Source organism: Bicyclus anynana, chromosome 11, assembly GCF_947172395.1.
Source record: "Bicyclus anynana chromosome 11, ilBicAnyn1.1, whole genome shotgun sequence".
Taxonomy (NCBI): Eukaryota; Metazoa; Arthropoda; class Insecta; order Lepidoptera; family Nymphalidae; genus Bicyclus; species Bicyclus anynana.
Window position 1 is genome coordinate 8,262,142 of NC_069093.1, and position 20,116 is coordinate 8,282,257.

Below are 20,116 nucleotides of genomic sequence, written 5' to 3' on the forward strand. Positions count from 1 at the left end.
GAAAAAGATGACGTCATGCGTCATTCCCTCGCTCTAGGGTTGCCAACTTTTTTTACAAGAAATAAAGTAGGTATATTCTGGTCTATGAAGATTATTAAACATTATTTTAGAAAAACGAACATTTTCTTTTAAAAAATGCAAACATTCAAACATATGGATATGACCTTTGCCTCCGATTCTGGAGGGTCCACACCCTCCAGAATCGGAGGCAAAGGACCAAAATCGGACCGGATTCGAACCCACGTTCGAATCCGGTCCGGGGCATGCACCTCCAACTTTTCAGTTGTATGCATTTAAAAAAAAAAATTAAATATCACGCGTCTCAAACGGTGAAGGAAAACATCGTGAGGAAACCTGCATACCAGAGAATTTTCTTAATTCTCTGCGTGTGTGAAGTCTGCCAATCCGCATTGGGTCAGCGTGGTGGACTATTGGCCTAACCCTTCTCATTCTGAGAGGAGACTCGAGCTCAGTAAGCTGAAGTGGGTTAATAACGTAAACATTCCATCAGTATTTTCGACGTTGTCACGTTCAACTATCGTCAGTAAACCGTCTTTACAGACAACCGATTTTTTTTTATCTATAAAAAATGAATATCTTAAGTAACTATTATTTTGTTAGATATTCTCGTATCTATCTATGCAGCGGATTCGATTAACTCTCCCAGGCGGAGAGTCATCCTTCTATATAATCAAAGTCATCCTCTTTATTCATGAAAACCACGTGCGAGATTATCAAGAACCAGACAGGCAGACGCTGCGGACTTTGTTTTACAATATGTATAAAATTATAGATATTACATGTTACTTAATAGATAACACATATTCGTGATAGATATTCTAATTCATAATCGCATGTAGGTACCTACTATTTGTGTATTTGTTTAGTGATTTGTACCGACTGCAGCTTGAAATGACCTCAATGCTGTTGTTGATTTGCATAGCGCCAGTGCTTAGCCGGATACACTATACTATATATGAAATATTATGTATGAGATTGAAGGTAAGGTATTATGTAAGAAAAGCATTGGGTGTTTATAAGTATAATGTGAGAAATTAGTATAATAAATTGCTATAGTAACTACGCATAGGTATTGTGTTAAATTAGGTAGATGTGGGCAATGATATTTTTTACTACAGATGGGGCACTAGCGTATCAAAACTGAGGCGGACAAATGTGGAAAATTGACTTAATTTCAGTTCAGTTAGTCGCTTATTAAACAACGAACGTTATTTAAACAAATAAAACCTAAATATCGTCTACACTGTCGAATTGTGTTTAGGAAGTGTTAAAACTATATATAGATAAATATATAATGGAATTAAGGACAAAATTGGGCATGTGTGAGCTCAGTGAAGTCGCGAGTGGAGTCGTGGAGTTTTTTTGCGGTGTTTTTGTAGGGACGTAACCTATCTATAGTGTAAAATTATCATTGGCTGTAGGAGATAGATATACTCGTATCTATTAATTTAAAATATTTTATGTAAGTAACTAAGATTTTAACAAACAAACAAAAACAAACAGTAGAGCGAATTGAAATGACCAATAAGACATACTGCGGCTTACCATTATTTGCCATCTCCAATCAGTTTCAAACACAGCGATATTATGAATTATGATATCTACGTATCGGATAACGAAACTAAAATTCATGACATCTGACAAGGGTTAACCCTTTGATTATATATACGTCAATCAAAGGGTTAACCGTGAAAATACTACAAGTATATCCACATACTGAAACCTAGATTAGATTAAAAAGGTAAGTGCAGGCAACGAACTTTTCTAAAATCGATAAGTGATTCAAGCATCACACGATATGTTTTTACCCACTCATATTATTATTACAAATATAAGTGCAGGCGCCTTAAGGAGTTGATTGTGCATAGTATAAGAACCGCATTCTGTTTACAGTTTTGAACTCAGAAAAAAAAATAATAAAAAAAATTCAACCGACTTCAAAAACATAAAACGTACCTACTAAACTAAAAAGCGAAAAATAACATCGTATTATATTCTACCTATTGATCAGTTTGAAGGCGGTGCTAACCCGGTGATGTATACCCCATGACAGAATATCATAAAGATAAAGGTTTTTCAGATTGTGTTATTTCATGTACTTAGCATGAAACGGCTTAAATTAATAGGTACGACAAAAAAAAGATTCCGACGAATTGATAACCTCCTCCTTTTTTTTGAAGTCGGTTAAAAAGCATGCAGAATGTGGATTCATATCAATCATAGTTGTCAGAAAGTTTGTTGGTCATTTTTGTATACCCCACCTGGACCTGAATAAATAAACTGTAGATACTTACATCATTTAATTTTTACCCCTTTCGATATCCAGTAAATGGACTGAACAAATAGCTTACCATAATTTTTCGCAGACGAAATCGCGGGCGTCCGCTAGTAGATAATATTTTTGACTAGCGAACTCGGTCAAGCTTCGCTTTGACTTATGTGCACTTCTTCCCTATCCTTACCTTATCCTACTCCTACTCTACTCTACCCCTAAACTAAAAGACGGACAAACAAACAGACACACACACTTTCACATTTATAATACTTATTAATACGGATTAATAGCTCTTAACACGTTCGCTGTGGTACGAGGTCAATTGAATTGAGGTCTAGCCTCTTCAAGAATTACGAGGTCGAGAGACCTCGTACCACACCACGTAAAGTTTTAGTACGAGGTCAAAAAACCTCGTAACGCACCAGAGTAAAGTACCGCAGCGAACGTATTAAGGTAATAACAAAGATGACAGTTTACAATTAATTATCCTAGTCATTGGCATACCATAACTCTGATAGAGCCGTGATAGCCCAGTGGATATGACCTCTGTCTCCGATTCCGGAGGGTGTGGGTTCGAATCCGGTCTGGGGCATGCACCTATAACTTTGCAGTTGAGTGCAATTTAAGAAATACATACCAGAGAATTTTCTTATTTCTCTGCGTGTGTGAAGTCTGCCAATCCAGATTGGCCAGCGTGGTGGACTATTGGCCTAACCCCTCTCATTCTGAGAGGAGACTCGACCTCAGCAGTGAGCCGAATATGGGTTGATAATGATGATGATGAACTCTGCTGATAACTGTTTTGTATGCAGCCGTACGCCTCGTGTTCAGAGAGGACAAGAAGTTTGACAAGCATACCTCGTAGGCGTCTGGTAAATCGCTCTCTGCGATGGACGTGAAGAGATGGCTGAGAGCCCTGGACATGAGGCCGGTCATCGTGTGGGTCTTGCCGGCCCCGGTGGCTCCGTACGCGAAGATGGCGCCTGCTATACCCTTCAACGTGTCACCGACTAGTGGCGCGCATACTGCCTCGTAAACTTCTTCCTGGTAGGATTAAAAACTTTAGTCTTCATGTGTTTCTTTGCTAATGGTCTTACACAAAAGGTTGGTGGAAAACAAGACACCGATCCAATAATAGGTAGTAGACTACAAGCCAAAATAAAATAATAAAAATTACATGTGAAATGAACCAACATGAATAACGCTTAGAAGGCTGTTACTATATCAGAAAATAACTCTGAGCACTATGCCTTCATTTCTGAGCGGTACAGGTGAGTACGCGAGTGAAGAGTAGGGCTTGCGACTTTTAGTCATCTTTAACACTATAACAAAGCCGTACAATAATTATTATAATTAGTCGTAATTCATAATTTGTACCTACCTGAGAAATTCCATTCACTCGCGTACTCACCACTGTACCGCTTAAATTATTCAAAATGAAAAATGATAAAAATTTAATAGATCTTAAGAATTTTCTGATCACAACATTGTAAGACAAAAATTCAATAATTACTAAATTTATTTAAAAAAATAGAGCCATATTATGTAGGTACTTACTTGTGTGCTTTCCTCGCCGAAGACGCGGTCGTATACATAATGCTTGTCGTTGAGACGACGCTGCCGTAGCACGTCTCGTCGACTGTCCGCCTCTTCTTCCAACACCAGCATCTGTTTAAAAAAAATAATTAAATACACTCGCATTAAAAATAAACATCTAGCTACTTACACCCCGCGATTTCAGCCGCGTGTTCCCGTAGGAATCATCATCATCACCATCAACCTATGTACGTCCACTGTTGGACATAGGCCTCTTGTATAGACTTCCTAAGCACCACGGCCTCGAGCCGCCAGCATCCAGCGGCTTCCTGCAACCCGCTTGATATTCTCGGTCCATCAAGTGGAAGGTCGACCAACGCTGCACTTTCCAGTGCGAGTTCGCCACTCTAGGCTTCGTGGGACCCCAACGGCCATCGGCTCTTCGAATTATGTACTCTGCCCATTGCTATCCCGTAGGAATACGGGATAAAAAATATTTATAGCCTATGTTACTCGCTGAAGATGTAGCTAAATGGTGAAAGAAATTTTCAAATCGGTCGAGTGAAATCGTAACAAAACCAACCATAAACCTTGTGTCCAGAGGAGACTTGAAGTTTGGTGCAGTCTATACGTAAGTATAATAAACTTTAATGGAAATTGCAGTTCTAAAACTGCCATTTCTATTGCCACGCTAAGATGTCTATAGAATGGATGTAGAGGTCACCTTATCGCTGACCACGTGGACGATCCGGGGACCTTCGTCGGCGCGCAGCGGTCGCACGCGCACCGCCACCTGCAGACATACATACTGTTACATTTTGCTTTCCTTGACCTCTTTGAACTATCCACACGTAATACCTTGAGCTTACGCTTGTCTTTCATCATTATTAACGCATATTCGGCTCACTGCTGAGCTTGAATCTCCTCTCAGAATGAGAGGGGTTAGGCCAATAGTCATTAGATTGACAGACTTCACACACGCAGAGAATTAAGAAAATTCTTTGGTATGCCGGTTTCCTCACGATGTTTTTCCTTCACCGTTTGAGACACGTGATATTTATTTCTTAAAATGCACACAACTGATAACTTGGAGGTGTATGCCCGGATTCGAACCTACACCCTCCGGAATCGAAGTCAGATCATATCCACTGGGCTATCACGGCTACAACACGCTTCAATCACGCTTCTTTACTGAAAGAAAATTCTGTGGAGTAGTGTACTAAGGTTTAATGTAGGTCTAAATCAATATGGCAGCCAAGTCCAATGTCTAACGTCTTCTTTATACGATTACGACGGAAGACGGAAGGATTGTCTTGTTGGTTGGTCCAAAACAACATTACACAGAACACTACACCGAGAGGCCATCGATTAGATCCTTGCCCGTCCTAAGCTCCTATAAGTCTTTTCGATAAATTGAAATGACAATAGGTACTAAAAAAAATTAAAGGTCAAATGTTACAGTGCATTTCACTTATATAACAAAACAGCGTCGAGTTAAAAGTAATTTTAACCTACCCACTAATTTGTATTTTGTTTAGGATATATTATTTCTGATAAATTCCGCCGTTGCGGCTTTAACATTTTAACATAACGGTATTTTTTTTAAAAGATGTGTTAACTGTAATCTTAGCTCAGATCTTTGATTATGTTTTACTTAACATGTACCTACTGTTGCTACTGATTGGACAGGAAAAGGCTATATATGACTTTATAATTCAAAATTTGCAGCTTTACGTTTCAGTGCCTTTTTGTTAGAAGCAGCTTTTTTAAAACTTAGGACACCTATCTATTTAGCGACGTGCCAAATGAGGGGTTATTATTGTACCTAAGACGTGTTACAAGTTAACAGCTATAAAGAATCAATTTCATTACCTACCACACCAGTTATACACAAGTTATCACTCGTAAACACGTGATTGAAGTATCTACCTTCTTAACTAGCTATAGGTACCTACTGCCGGTGGACTGCAGTTCAAATAATTTGCGGTCGTTTTATCCTCTAACGCTCTTCATGGTCGCTGTACGATTATCAGCAGTAATTAGTAAACATATACACATCATATCTACCACTTATACCTAGGTACCTACATACGAGTAGAAGCTAATACAATGAACAAATGTAAACAATTCTATATGTACTAAGTAATCACTAATAGATTTACGAGTAGTTATAAGTGACCTATGTATCTAGCTGTGTTACTTACCTATCCTAAGAACCATCTTATGTAGCTGTATTTAGGTAATTTAGGTACTTACCTATCTTATAATCCTCGGGAGGCTTTTGCTACCCTTTCTGGTATGGTAGTAGGTACCTATGGTACTGCTCTTACTTTCGTAGCTTATAGTCTCCTCTTTCAGCTTAGCTACCTAACACATCTTTGGTAGAACTCCGAGAATAATTAACTCATCATCATCATTAACAGTCGATGGACGTCTACTACTGAACATAATTAATTACATAAACCTCTCTTGAAGACTTCTATACAACACGGTTTAGAATTCCTCCCTGCAACCCGCTTGATATCCTCAGCCCATCTACTATTATTAACACAGCGCTTTCCTGCGTCTTAGGACCCAATAGCCATTGGCTCATGGCTCATTGCCACTTCAGCTTGTAGACTTGTTGAGCTCGTATGTCGGTAACTTAGGTTATTTTGCGGATCACCTCATTTCGGATTCGATAACACAGAGATTTTCAGAGTTTAAGTCCCTTATCGCTCGCGGTCTGAGTGACTCTGAGCTTTCTTTTGAGGCCCATAGTTAGCGACCAAGTATAGGATCCGCAGGTCATCACTGGCAACATGCACTGTTTTTTTTAACATTATATAGGCGTTTTCTGCAATCATGCTTGACAGTAAGCGATATGGTAGAACACGCTTGCCTCGAAGATGCCTATTTACCTACTCTTGACTTGAATATACCCACGTTGTAAATGGTAGGGAAAACGGAAGCTGTAAGGGCATTCCATAACTTCGCAGTGCGGATCAGGAACTGTTTAAAAACTTTCGTCTTCAAGCACTGAGAAAATTCGGACAAAAAGATGTCGAGGAGTTTCTCGAACGCTGTCCAGCCGCAAACCTACCTACCTATTCGATGGATCACCCCTTCCTTGAAATAGGATCTGGAGCTAGACCTCGTGGTTGGATATCTACTCGTCTACAACTTTGAATGCAGAGCTAATTAGCTACGTACCTAGGTCTAACTTATAACATTAGGTATATTTGAAACATGACAATGTACATTAGGAACCTACCATTAATTTTTCCTCACTGACAACAGAACGTCCACTGCTTTGATATTTATCAGAGGTTGAGTTACTCGGTGTCATCGTAAAAAAGTCCAATGTCTACACGTAGGCTTAGGATACTACCGCACTAACTTTGACGGTCTAATTTTTATCAAACTGATTGGTTAAACTAACTATTTGTGAATAATTAATCAAAATAATAATAGTAGAACCTTACTTAAAGTAATAAAGATATTGGTTTATGATTGTACTAAGAGAAAATTATCCAATTTGTATAGTGAAAGTGTAATTCGAACTCGCTTTACTCGAGCGCGCGGCTAACTCTGGTCTTCCATGTGGACTGAACGTTGATCAAAATATAGCCTTCGCCTTTAAGCGGTCGCTGGGGTAACAGCTAATCACCACAAATGAAACTTTCATGCGCCGTCACCCATGTATTTGAATATTACATCGTGGATCAAGCGGCAAGCCTGGAACGACAAAATAATTCCATTTTAATTTTTAAGATGTGGCAATCATATTTACCCATGCACAGTAAGCGATTATCGTTCCCTAATGCTTATGTACCTACCTATTTGTTTTCTGGGTATCTACTACCTAAAAGTATTTTAGAATTTAAACTATCGTGAGTGTTATTCATATTAATTGATTATGAATCACGGCTAAAACTCACGTGATATTAGGTCGGAGTATGCCCGAATAGTTTCAAACACATACGGGGCCCTTAGTCATGAGCTGGTTCTTGCCCCGACCTTATATCACGTGAGTTTTAGCCGTGTTTCATAATCTACCTAAAGGTATCTTAACTACTATATGAATTAAAAAAAGAGAAAGCTTATAAGTAAACCATATGTCAAGGTTTAGGAATTAGCATTGCGTATGCATGTGACGTTGCGTAGAAGCTAATTTGGGGTAGAAATTTAACGGCCCACTGAAACTGGACCTCCCTCCTCACTGGAAGAATTGAAGAAATCTGTCTCTGCTCTACTCGCGACAATTTTATTCCACACTACGCCTTTGCCTCTTTTACTCACTACATCCCATGCAACTAGTCAAATGGGTCGCCGGCCCATATTTTCATAAACATGAGAGATGAAAAACACCATATTATTGAAGAGAAAGTAAAACAATAGAATTCAAAGATTTTAGTACATCATGTTTAATAGTATCACATTTTTGCTGGGAAGAAAGAAAATATCAATATTTCACATCCCAACCTCTCAAGCCCAGGACCTCATGATTGAAAGCCACATAAGCTAACCACTGAACTTACGAGACTTCTCATAGCTGCAGAGCATAAATATATAAACATCTGGGTTACCAAGACGCATTTGCTGATGTCAGCAAGATATCATGAATTAAACAAACAATTCAATAATACATATGTTTATATATAGGTAATAATATTTACATAAAGAATTTAAACAGTACCAGGTGCAAGCAATTTTACTCCTCTGTCAAACAATTTATAAAGATATTGGAATGTTTTAACATCTAATGTCTGCAAATGTTCTTTCTGATACTTCTTGTATAGGTATTTAAAAGTTAGGTGGCCTGAAACATCAGCGCTTAGACCTGATGAAAGGCTCTCTACCTCGGCTACAATGTCTGCTTTGTGTGCAAGAAGATTTGCAAGAACATTAGTTACATTATCCTCCAATGCAATGCAGTGGAAGAGTGCAAATGAGTTATTAAAAGACCTTACACAATCAATTATTTCTTTACATATTTGGTTCACTTCTCTCAAATCAAATTGTAGATCTAACAGATGGGAGATCCCATCAAAAATTATATTTACCGACCCATGCTTTTCGGACATACCATTAATCTTTTCTGTAATTTTACACAACAAATCCTGAGTAGGATTATTAAAATCTAATATACAGTCAACCAGTTCTTTGCCTAGTTCATAAAAATTAACTAAACCCATATCTATTGATTTCTGTAAGTTATAGTTCATCTTGAGACCTACATTGTGGTAGTGCAAGAATGAATTGTGGATTGATATAACAAAAACTGCATTTTTATTTTTGATGCAATGTCCTAGAACACAGCTTGTTATAAAAGCACTATCACACCCATTTATCTCTTTGACTACTATTATTTTGCCAGATTGAAATTCTTTGTCCAATTCAAGACTTGTTAAAATATCTGACGCCATTCTGAAACAAATAACAATATACTTATAATAAATCTGTAGAGAGGTCAATTCTGTACATGAAATGTATTTCCAAAATAACTATCAGGGGGTGATACTGATGCCAAAAATGCAATCAGTAAAATTTTCGTTCAACAAATATGAAATGTAGTTTATAAACTACTTGACATATTTTAACGAAACTTGGTACAAGTATTGTTCATACTCTTGGGCAGTTTATAGTATACTTTTCATCATTATTTAAATGTTAGGAACACAGGAGAAGTTACTCCATTTTTACATAGATACTACTGTAAGGGTTGGATTAAATAAGTCGAAGGGTGTCCTATATAGTAAATAAAAATCTATATTTTTTTTAGTAAATTGTATCTACAAATGTGTGATGTTTGTTGCATGTATTATGTGTACAAAATTCTTTTATAAAGATTTCACTATTCAAAATGTTAATATTACATTAAAGCATAAAATAATTCTCATGTTGAAGTTAATAAACAAAATATCTATGAAATTAAACCTTCATCAGTTATAAATAATTGTACTAAGCAGTAGTTGGTGTATAAAGTAAGATTCTTGTTTATTACACAATCTTAGGTTCCTAATCGCAGATTGATTTGTTATTATTATCCAATGAAGATAAGGTCTACACCGACAGATACTGCAGCCGACGGCGGTGTGATGAAAATGATCTTAGTTCGTGAAAGTACGAGCGACACTGAACTCGTGGCTTACGTCGGCCCAAACTCAAACTAATGTGGTTTTGGTCGGTTACATAACGAGTCGCGAGTCACTAGTAAATTAACACAAAACAGGAAACATTTTTAGTAATTAGGTGTGTGAAAATATCTACAGTAGCAGTTATAATTGTGTATTTATAGGAGAAAAAGGCTTGTACTTATAATGTAAGTAAATCATGAAATTTTATTTAAAAAATTACATTGATAAATTTGTGAAATTGAAGAACTTTGAATTAGAAAAAATAATATATATAAAATTTTAACCTTAAAATATGTGGTTAGGTTATGACAGTTGACAATGACATTGACAATGACAAATGACGATGAAAATTGATGACAGCTAATTAATTTAATTTTTACCAGACTGCGTCAGAAGGAAAGTAATGTTTTTACTTTATTTTTTTTCCCTTGGATTGTTTACTTGTACCGCTACCGACTCCTAAATCTATGGTCTTTAATTACCATATTTACCCAAAGAACTAATAGTATATTAAGAGGAAAATAACCAATAGTAAGAGGAAACGACATAATGATCTGCAGCAAAAAAATTCTAAAAAATGGCGCCGTAACCGCCCACCTTTAATACCTATATGCCTAATAGTCACAGATTAAAGAATAATAGGCAGATAGTGCGCACGGAACACAACGGGTCGTAGCCGTGTCGAACACAAAAACGAATACTTTCTCGAGTCAGAACGACACAAAGCGTCGCATCAGTAATTTTCAATATTATACATAAATATTTCGATGTGTGGGTTTACCCCATCCGCCTGAAAAAAACGACAGACAATTTTATTGGTGAATCTAGGTGTGATGCATCTCCTTATCTAATTCATCTATGCCACCCACAAAGAAACATTAAATTAAAAAAGAAGATTGTCTATAGCACTCTATTTTTCAAGCTATGCAAAAAAAGTCTAAAAATTACAACGTCATTTGCCCTTGTCTTCGACACTGTCAATGTCATTTGTCACGCGAACGAAATTTAAAAAATATCTCTGCGGTTTGCCAAATGCCAAGTGTACTTGTAAATGAAACAGAAAATGTGTATTCATATTTCTTAACATGTATTACATATTTTGGCGTAACGCTATGCTGGTGATTAGTATAATGCATTATAAATAACTTCCACTAATTTAGAAATGTTACATAACAAGCGGCAATGGCAAAATAATGACTTATTACTGTTTAGACTCCAGCACTCGATGCTCGTGTTACAGAGGTAACTGAGGAAGTTTGTAATTGAAATAAATTAAACATGGAAAAGGGAAAGGAAGTAAAAGTATCGTTATGGTATTTTGGGGGTTTGGCATCGGCTGGAGCTGCCTGCGTCACTCACCCTTTGGACTTGCTGAAGGTTCAAATGCAAACACAGAAAGGGAAGAATATATCTATGTTCCAGCTAACTCGGATAGTTCTCAAAAATCAAGGTAATTCAACGTTGAGATCATTTGCAGTATTTCAAAATTATAAAATTGCTTATCAATTTTATATACAACTTTTAAAGAAAAATTATTTTTTTTATATTTAAGTATTTACACAATAATTTCAATATTAATCTAGCACTTTCTTCTATCTATCCTTACATATTTCATTGCAAAACAGTCTGGATCAATTTTGAAAGTTGTTTTTTAGTTCCCAAACTATGTTTAAACAAAATTAATTCACAGATAGATGTAATAATAAAGATTACTTATATTTAAACTTTGATTAGTAAATCTCAATGTTTTTGCATTTGCATTTGCAAAACAATACAATTTATGTTCTGTTGTTCTGTTGAGCAGTCTGAAATAACACAATAAAGTGATTTCTACAACAGTTTTATTATTTTAGGAATCATGGGGCTGTATAATGGCATTTCCGCGTCTCTGTTGCGTCAGCTCACTTATTCTACAGCAAGATTTGGAATTTATGAAGTTTCAAAACAACAATTTGCACCAAAAGATGTAAGTTGCTACAAGTTCGAGTTATCATTATCATTACTACTTATAATCACACTAGTGGTATAGAGGCGAGAGTTTGTGTATGTGTGTTAGTTAACATAACATAAGTTAGATTTTTAACAGAGGAAACTTATATCTTAAAAAAAATCTGTGGTTCCTGTTGGATTTGTTAAATGCAAAATTTCATGTTAATGGCATTTGCTAGTTAAGTAGTAGTAGTTCAATCTGGCCCTCTCGCAAAATCTGTTCTTATTGGACGTCTACTATCTATGAAGTACCTCCCTGCCAAATTTCAACTTCCTACGTCAAGTACGGTTTTCGAGATATTGTGTTGACCTTTTGCATTTATATATTAAGATGTAAACAGAGTTCATAAATTAACCAAAATTTGTAATAATGTAAGTGGGTAAAAACCATGTTTGTTGCCAAAGGCTTTTTTGTAATTGATTGCTTGCATAACTATCAAATGGAAGTTTGACTGGATTCGCTAGTTTTTAACATAATAGAATACTTTAGATTAGTTCTACAGTTAACAGTTTCTGCTTAGAAACTGAGAAGGTTACAGGAAAATAGGGAAGTTATTACTATGAAGTGTGTAAAGTAATAATCAATGTTTAAGTAATTAGTCATCAATTATATTATTATGTAACCTTGTTGGTCCAGTGGTTAAGCCTTTTTGGCTTAGAAACGTTCTTAAGTACAAGAACCTGGGTCAGACTGAAATATAAAATACTAGCTGACGGCGCGCGGTTTCACCCGCATGGTTCCCTTTCTCGTAAGAAAATGGGGATAATATATAGCCTTACTCGATAAACAAGCTATCTAACACTGCAAGAATTTTTCAAATCACACCAGTAGTTCCCAAGATTAGTGTGTCTGTACAAACAAACTCTTCAGCTTTATAATATTAGTATAGATTATCACACTAAACGCACAATACTAATGAAAGCAGAGCATATTTAATTATGAAAGTTAGTCTGATTCTCCTCTAGGATAAAGGCCTCCTCTAAGCTTTTCCACAATTCTCATTCCCTTGCAGATTTTGCCCAGTTGTCCCCTGCCAAGCCTCTGTAACCATGTGGCACGTCAATTTTCTTTCTACAATCTCAAACACTTCAAATATTAGAAAAATGTGGAATGACTGATCTTGATCATGTGACCAGTCGATAGCAAATGTCATTCCCATACATCTTTCTAGAAGCGTTTACGATCATAGAAAGAGTATCGATGTGCCACTTGGTTACAGAGGCTGGCCCTGTCAGCCATTTAATTTATAAATTGATAATGATGGTGATGAAATCTATAATTAATACTTTTTCCAGGGAAGTGGTTTACCATTCTACATGTCAGCCTTCCTTGCTGGGTTAGGCGGTTTTGCTGGTGGATTTGTTGGAAACCCAGCTGACTTGGTCAATGTGCGAATGCAAAATGATGTGAAGCTACCACCAGAGCAAAGAAGGAAGTATGTATATTTAACCAATATTAATTTTATAGCATGGGTAAATGCGATAAATAAAAGTAGAGACTTTAATTTTTTAAACTATTTCAAGCTCATAAGGCTCTTATGTGATATTATCCTGATATTGAATTTGATGACACTCAAACAATAACATGTAACAATACAACATCTTTCAATACATTTCTAAATTAAAACCTTCTTAATTATTTATCAGTGGCGCTAACATGAGATCAACGAGATAATCTCTTAAAGAGAAATAGACAAAATTTAACTAATGGTGGTGCAACCAAAAATACTGCTATCTCTTTCAACACCAAGCTGTCATACAAAATTTTGTCTATATTTCTCTTCACTGGTTGCAAATTACTGCTTTGTGTCTACATATTAAATATTCAATTAAAGCACAGATTAATCAATAATAAGGTTTCATTTGAAAACCAGCGCCACAGCTCGCTGTGGCATTGTGCTGAAGTGGATACCTTTTTTGTCCACAACCAGAGTTTTGTATGTTCTGTTTGTTTATTTATTTTATTACTTGTGTGTGGAGAAATAAAGATATTCTATTCTATTCTAATAATATACAGGTGAAGCATACGGAACAAGGACGGTGTCATAGACGCTCCAAATACGAAATTCAAAAAGTAATACATTCTCAGTCAATACAACACAAATCGTCGCATCAGTAGTTTTCATTATTATTCAAGAAAAATGGCGTCTTATGTTTTTAAATATTTTAAAAACTGTTCACATTAACTAAAGAAATAAGATGGAGTATATATCACAGGCTTCAGTATGTTGCTTGTAAAGACTTCACTCTGGTTACTTTGTGTAACTTTACAAATACATGAAAAATAGTAGTATAATTTCAATATGTCTGCTTTTTTTTAGTTACAAGAATGCTATCCACGGGTTGTATCGAGTGGCAACACAAGAAGGCATATTGCGACTGTGGGCTGGAGCTTCAATGACCTGCAGCCGTGCAACCTTGATGACCATTGGCCAACTGTCATTCTATGATCTAATAAAAGGCACATTGCTGACAACGCCATACTTTGGAGATAATGTCGTGACACATATAACCTCCAGTTGTTTGGCTGTAAGTGCACAATTTCTTTTTAAATATAATTATTATCACACTAATATTATAAAGGCGAAAGTTCGTGTGTAAGTTTGTATTTGTGTGCGTGCGTGCCTTCGGTGCTTGCGTACGTGCGTGTGTGCGTGCGTACGTGCGTGCATGCGTGTGTGTGTGTTTTCCTCCTTTGTGCTGCGGCTACTAAAGCGATTTGGCTGAAATTTGGAATGGAAATAGATCTTACTCTGAATTAATCCCGGAAAAATCCAAAATTTTGCAAATGGAACCTTGAGTAAAACATAGGGTACTTTTTGATCCTAAAATAAAAAAAAGGGAGTGAAATATGTGTTGAAAGTTTGTATGGAGTATCCTTTGTTTATTTTAAGGTTAAAGTGTAAAAATGTGTTCACAAATCATAAAAACAAAATACGAAATATATGACTCAAAAGTTTTTGAAATTCAACCCTTAAAGTGGTGAAATCCGCTAGCAGATAAAATTAAAAAAAGTCTTCATCTTCCAGGGTGGCATCGCAACTACGTTGACACAACCAGTAGATGTATTAAAAACTCGCGCTATGAATGCCAAACCAGGTGAGGTGAAAAGTATATTCAAACTCATCAAAAACACTGCTAAGGAAGGACCTCTTGCGTTCTTCAAGGGATACATTCCGGCCTTTGTGAGGCTCGCTCCTCACACTGTTCTCACTTTTGTGTTCTTAGAACAGTTGAGAATGAACTTTGGTATTGTAAAAAAGCCAAAAATCATACCTGTTGATTAGTAGATGTTGTTATACACCGTGAAGTTTTCTTCGTCTTAAACCGAAATCCCACATAATGTACTCAATTTATATGATCCATTAGTGTTATTATAAAAAAAAACAAAGTACAATTCAAGGAGTTACGACTGTAACAAACTTTCAAAAATCGATTATTTTAAAACATCCTGTATTTTCAAACACCCTACACGCCGCGATGTCGCTATCCGGCTCGTCGGTCTCTTTGAGGTATTACACTAGGTCAAAGTTCGATGACTAAATATACTCAGAGGCACAATAGGGATGATGACTAGGTTTGAATATATTGATTTTTATGATACATTCGGGTAAATAAGGTCATTGTTAACTAATTTATACATAAAAAGCAAAGATTGACTGGATAATCGCAAATTAAATAAGATTATAAAATTTCAAAATCTTTTATCGTAATTAGGATTATCGGATAATTGTGCCTATGAGTATACTTACGAAACAGAATTAAACAGGATGTTTAAATTTTTTCATAAATTAATAATTTTTTTTCGCTAGCGTGTGAATGAGCTTGAGGTAATTTTTAATATTGTTAAGGGGTTTCTTGTATTGGACTAATAAATATTGGGGCGGCTTACAGTCGGTGAAACTAGCACGGTGTATATGTATTATATTATTATTGACTGCACAATTTGTCCTTAGTGTGTTTGTATGCACTATGGGATTGGTGTTGAAATATTTATTAGATTTTATGAATTATCTGTAGTCCTGTTAACAGTTACATTGAAATGTAATTTCAAATCGTTATGCTGATGAAATATGTCTTGGTCTATGTTTTAAGATCTTAGATAATGCTTTTAAATAGATTCCATTAGGCTTATTTTATTTATATATTTTTTACGGATATGATACATTAATGATCTGTGTTATATTTCAATTCATTTATTTATTTTTGTGTTTTCTTATACAAGAACGTTTAATATATGCTGGCATATATATATCGAAATATTGTATAAAATTATCTCAAGTTACCATATAAAAATGTGTAAAAAATTCTATTTTTGTAATGATTTGATATAATTTTAGACATTATATATTTTGTTGTTATGTTCTAAGGACACACATGCTGTGAAAGAAAAATTCTCCATAATTACTAAATACTATTTTGATAAAAATTTATTTAACGACATAGGATAATTTTGTTTTTTTTTTTGTTATTACTTTAAGTAGAACCAATTTTAATACAAAAGTACAACTTGTCTGGGTAATAAAAAAAATCTGAACTTGCCTACTGATTTGTTAACTAATAACAGTAAATTTTTGAAAAATATTTATATGTAGATTACTTCTGATGCATTTATAAATGTATACTACTCAAAATATCATCGTACAAGATAGTAACATAAGAGTTTTGTGGACAATATTTATGATACAAATGTAGTATGCAGGTAAAATATGAGACAAACTTCTAGTCCGCTTCGTATACTGTGCAGATATAAACATTGTGCTCAGAGCGGAATCGAAGTTTGGGGCATACAATACCAATTTTGACTTATGGTTTAAAAAAGTATAAAAGTCCTCATAAAATATGAAAATACTATGAAAAGATAAATATTAAATAACCCACTCTATTTATTGCACAATCTGTTATAGTTAATAACTGTTATATATGTTACAATATACAACAAGACAGCTAAAATAGCTATCTACATAATCTTAGTCCGCGCAACACAGGGGTGCGGGGGTATGACGTAAGAGAAGTGGTAGAATCTTTTCAAATAGTCAACTGACATTTCAAAAGTGTTGGTAAACTGAGCCTACTTGAAGTAAAAGTATTTTGAATTTAAAAAAAAAACAGATTTTATAGTAATTTAACTTTGTAACAGCGCTCGTCCTGACAAGTGTTACTGCAAGCATCGCTCTGTTCCGGTCACAGCCAATGTACAGCCAATTACTGGCACGTATGACATAAGGCTCAATACTTATATTCCTATGGTTTACAATTTTCTGAAGGAGGGAAAATCCTCATGGACACCCGTTTGGTAGTACCGGTCTCCTACCGGCTAAAAATATTATTTGAGCTCAACGATAAGAGCGGTCGGACTCATCACCGAGGGGTGGTGGTTCGAGCCCCGCCCGGTTGATATATTGTCGTACCCACTCCTAGCACAGTCCTTCCCGACTAGTTGGAGGGGAATGGTCATGTTATAAAATATATGGCAAATATTCTTTTTAAAAAAAAAAAAAACCCCTCCTACCTTCAGAACGCTGGTGTACTTGCCATTCAGCCTACCACCAACGTCGCAGTCTTTTCTCTCTTTCCGAATTCCTTTTCATCTTCCTCCTTTATTTTCATTATGCTTTCCAGAAAACTTCTTATTAGGTCCCATTTCTCACTTGATTCTAACATTATATTAATTAAATTTTCCACAGTGATTTCTTGTATTCAATCCTTTCTTACTTCCTCTCTTTAATTTTTTTTCAAAATTGAAAATATGGTTGTTGGGGTCCATACAGTGCCTACACCCCTACCGCTCCCCTCTGTCGTCACACCCCGAAGTCCTGGGCAGCGCGGTCGACGACTCGTTTATGCAGTTAACCTATAGAGCTCTTGAAATATTATACAATTTAACTAATCTCTATTTTTTAAAAAACTTTTTTATTATATAAAAAAAAATACATGGTGGACATTCATAACGTAAGGTATATAGTTATTTTACTAATTACTACGAAAAGTCTAAAACTAAGTTTAAGTGTACAAGTCGTATACAAACTAGATAGGTATCTGTTGAAATATTTGCATTTTTAATGCATATATAGATAGAAATTTTATATTGATATGCGTAAATGAAAACTATATCCTTCCATAATGTCTAATGCCACAAAATAGTAATGTAATATACTTGTACTTCCTATTATATGTAATTTTAGCTATTTTTGCTATGAAGTACAGTTCGCTTCAAATAAAGCCGCTCTGAAACCCGCATTTAGAAATGTCTATTTTGAATTCTTATTGTATGTACCTTGCTGCGTTTGAAGTGACAAATTTATATGATTAGAACTGTAAGAATATATATTTGATAATTGTAAGACAACTTTTCCTATACATATACTCGTCCATCAAATGCAATATATATACATATAACTAAAAGCTTTTACGACTTGTACATTTACAACTCTCGCCTTGTGCCAAAGTAGATAGATCTTCTAGTTTCTTTCCGATATGCTATTGCTGTTTCATCAGTTCCGATTTCTGTATATAAGTATATTATCGTTATCACCCTATTATTTACATCACCCTATTGTTAACGACACACCACGTTAATTATTATATATTGGTTAAAAATCGATTCCAAAATGTATCATGTATGTAATACGTACCTTGCAATATATATCTACTAATGATCTTTCTACTGTACTATAGTTTTCCCCATAAAAGCCGAGTTTTATGGGAAATTTCTCCCTAGGAAAATTAATTACCATTCCGATAATAGTATCTAGATATATATTCACTTTATAAACATTTATGTAGTAACCATACATTAGTATGCACTTCATATAGATATATGCAAAAATACACTGCCTACCGTCCCTGAGAAATCATGACCTGTCTTGAGAAAGGAATTTTATATATTTGTACACTTTACGTACTCAATATTATAATACCTACCGTAATTAAAAACCTTGTGCGCGCCACTGTTATACACACATTTTTTTATATTTATGATCACCGTAACTAACTGCATTAGCATATCGCGTAAAAATCTAAGGATCTATATCTGATATAAGCCAAAATACCTATTAAAAATAGCTGCAATCATTATGTTATTGCTTTGCGTTAGATAGATAATGAAATATTGTCTGATATTATATTTTTTTGATTTTTTTTATATGACACACGTTGTGACTAACATTCCTCAATAATGAAAGTATTCTGTCAAGAATATGGTTAAGTACAATTTTTTTTTAAATAGTGTTAAATTATATTTTGTCTATATACATGTAAGATTTTATGTAACAGGTACAAATAAACCGATCTATTGTAGGACAAAAATATTATTTTATGAGAGATTTAAAATCTTTACATCAAATATTTTGTTACTGCCAGTCTTTAGTAAAAGTGACAAAAATATTACTAAATGTATCACTTTTATAATATTTAGTTGTTTTATATATACATATTTAAGTATACTAATAGGTGTACTAGTCAGATATGTTGTGTAAATATTGTTCGAACTAAGGGCCTGTGCATACCACGTTTTTTAAACGCGCCGTCGACGCCCGTTTGTAGCGATACAGTCGCGATACACACGCGAGTCGAACGCAGCTTGTAGACCTTTGCACACCTGTATAAATTCAAAAACGCGTTTTGGCCTGAATGTATCAGTCCCCGAGATAGTGATTTAAAAAGCCCCCGTCTGGGTGAAGTCAGATATTAGAGACCTCGTCTTCGCCGGCGAAGACGCTGTGTAGCTTGTGTCGCCTGGGAAGCATTGTCGTTCGCTATGTCATCGTTAGGAGTCAAAGGACGTTTTTGGGCATCTAGATCTACAATCAGCGTTGGTATCGGAGATGTAGCTGCAATCCTCAACCACTAGTTGATTGGGGTGGGTGGCGGCTCTCTCAAAATAAGTTTTCGAGAGCGACAACAAACTGCTCTGTAGGATAATAGCGCCGTCAACGTAATTTCCTAAAACGCGCGTCAACGGCGCGTTTAAAAAACATGGTGTGCACAGGCCCTAATGAGCAAGACAGAACTTGGTATCCATGATGTTAGTGGTTGTGTATTAAAGTGTTGAATATTAATCACTTGTTTTATTATAATTGTAGCAAACCCATCAGTTGATCTGGGACGCAACCGGAAATATAGCTATAACTGTAATTGCGTTGCGACGAAAAAGATGGGACTAGGACATCGCTGC

The 20,116-nt window shown here is 35.4% G+C and overlaps 3 protein-coding genes across 8 annotated transcripts in view; 1 reads left to right on the plus strand and 2 right to left on the minus strand.

The window, feature by feature from the left end:
* LOC112052057 (kinesin-like protein KIF19) overlaps nt 1–20,116 on the minus strand; it is a 45,790-nt gene that overhangs the window by 23,032 nt on the left and 2,642 nt on the right. Inside the window, exons 2-4 of the mRNA XM_052884220.1 lie at nt 4,557–4,625; nt 3,854–3,964; nt 3,155–3,340 (exon numbers count right to left, since the gene is read on the minus strand). Coding sequence (XP_052740180.1) covers nt 3,155–3,340; nt 3,854–3,964 — 297 coding nt within the window. The 5' untranslated portion in view covers nt 4,557–4,625. The remainder of the gene's footprint in view (nt 1–3,154; nt 3,341–3,853; nt 3,965–4,556; nt 4,626–20,116) is intronic.
* On the minus strand, nt 8,450–10,363 carry LOC112052063 (uncharacterized). 5 transcript variants are annotated; one of them, XM_024090972.2, is made up of 2 exons: nt 10,236–10,363; nt 8,450–9,241 (listed from the first exon to the last, which is right to left on the minus strand). In XM_024090972.2, the coding sequence occupies exon 2, from the start codon at nt 9,238–9,240 to the stop codon at nt 8,500–8,502; it is 741 nt and encodes a 246-aa protein (XP_023946740.2). In that variant the 5' UTR covers nt 9,241; nt 10,236–10,363; the 3' UTR covers nt 8,450–8,499. The 5 variants fall into 5 exon arrangements, with proteins under 5 accessions (XP_023946740.2, XP_023946739.2, XP_023946738.2 ...); XM_024090971.2 differs by having other exon boundaries at nt 10,172–10,274; XM_024090970.2 differs by lacking the exon at nt 10,236–10,363 and adding an exon at nt 10,130–10,152.
* On the plus strand, nt 9,950–15,283 carry LOC112052062 (mitochondrial dicarboxylate carrier). Of its 2 annotated transcripts, none has more exons than XM_024090968.2 (6): nt 9,950–10,136; nt 11,164–11,401; nt 11,805–11,917; nt 13,237–13,376; nt 14,262–14,469; nt 14,970–15,283. In XM_024090968.2, exons 2-6 carry the CDS (start codon nt 11,230–11,232, stop codon nt 15,225–15,227), a joined length of 891 nt encoding a protein of 296 aa, XP_023946736.2. In that variant the 5' UTR covers nt 9,950–10,136; nt 11,164–11,229; the 3' UTR covers nt 15,228–15,283. The 2 variants fall into 2 exon arrangements, with proteins under 2 accessions (XP_023946736.2, XP_023946737.2); XM_024090969.2 differs by having other exon boundaries at nt 11,192–11,401.

What these genes read in the sequence shown, in the direction of transcription:
- LOC112052062 (XM_024090968.2), top strand. Translation starts at nt 11,230, where the DNA reads ATGGAAAAGGGAAAGGAAGTAAAAGTATCGTTATGGTATTTTGGGGGT. An exon ending in GATAGTTCTCAAAAATCAAG is followed by an intron (nt 11,402 to 11,804) that starts GTAATTCAACGT and finishes TTATTATTTTAG; the next exon opens with GAATCATGGGGCTGTATAAT. An exon ending in CCACCAGAGCAAAGAAGGAA is followed by an intron (nt 13,377 to 14,261) that starts GTATGTATATTT and finishes GCTTTTTTTTAG; the next exon opens with TTACAAGAATGCTATCCACG.
- LOC112052063 (XM_024090970.2), bottom strand. Translation starts at nt 10,149, where the DNA reads ATGATTTACTTACATTATAA. An exon ending in ATGATTTACTTACATTATAA is followed by an intron (nt 9,242 to 10,129) that starts GTACAAGCCTTT and finishes TATTTGTTTCAG; the next exon opens with AATGGCGTCAGATATTTTAA.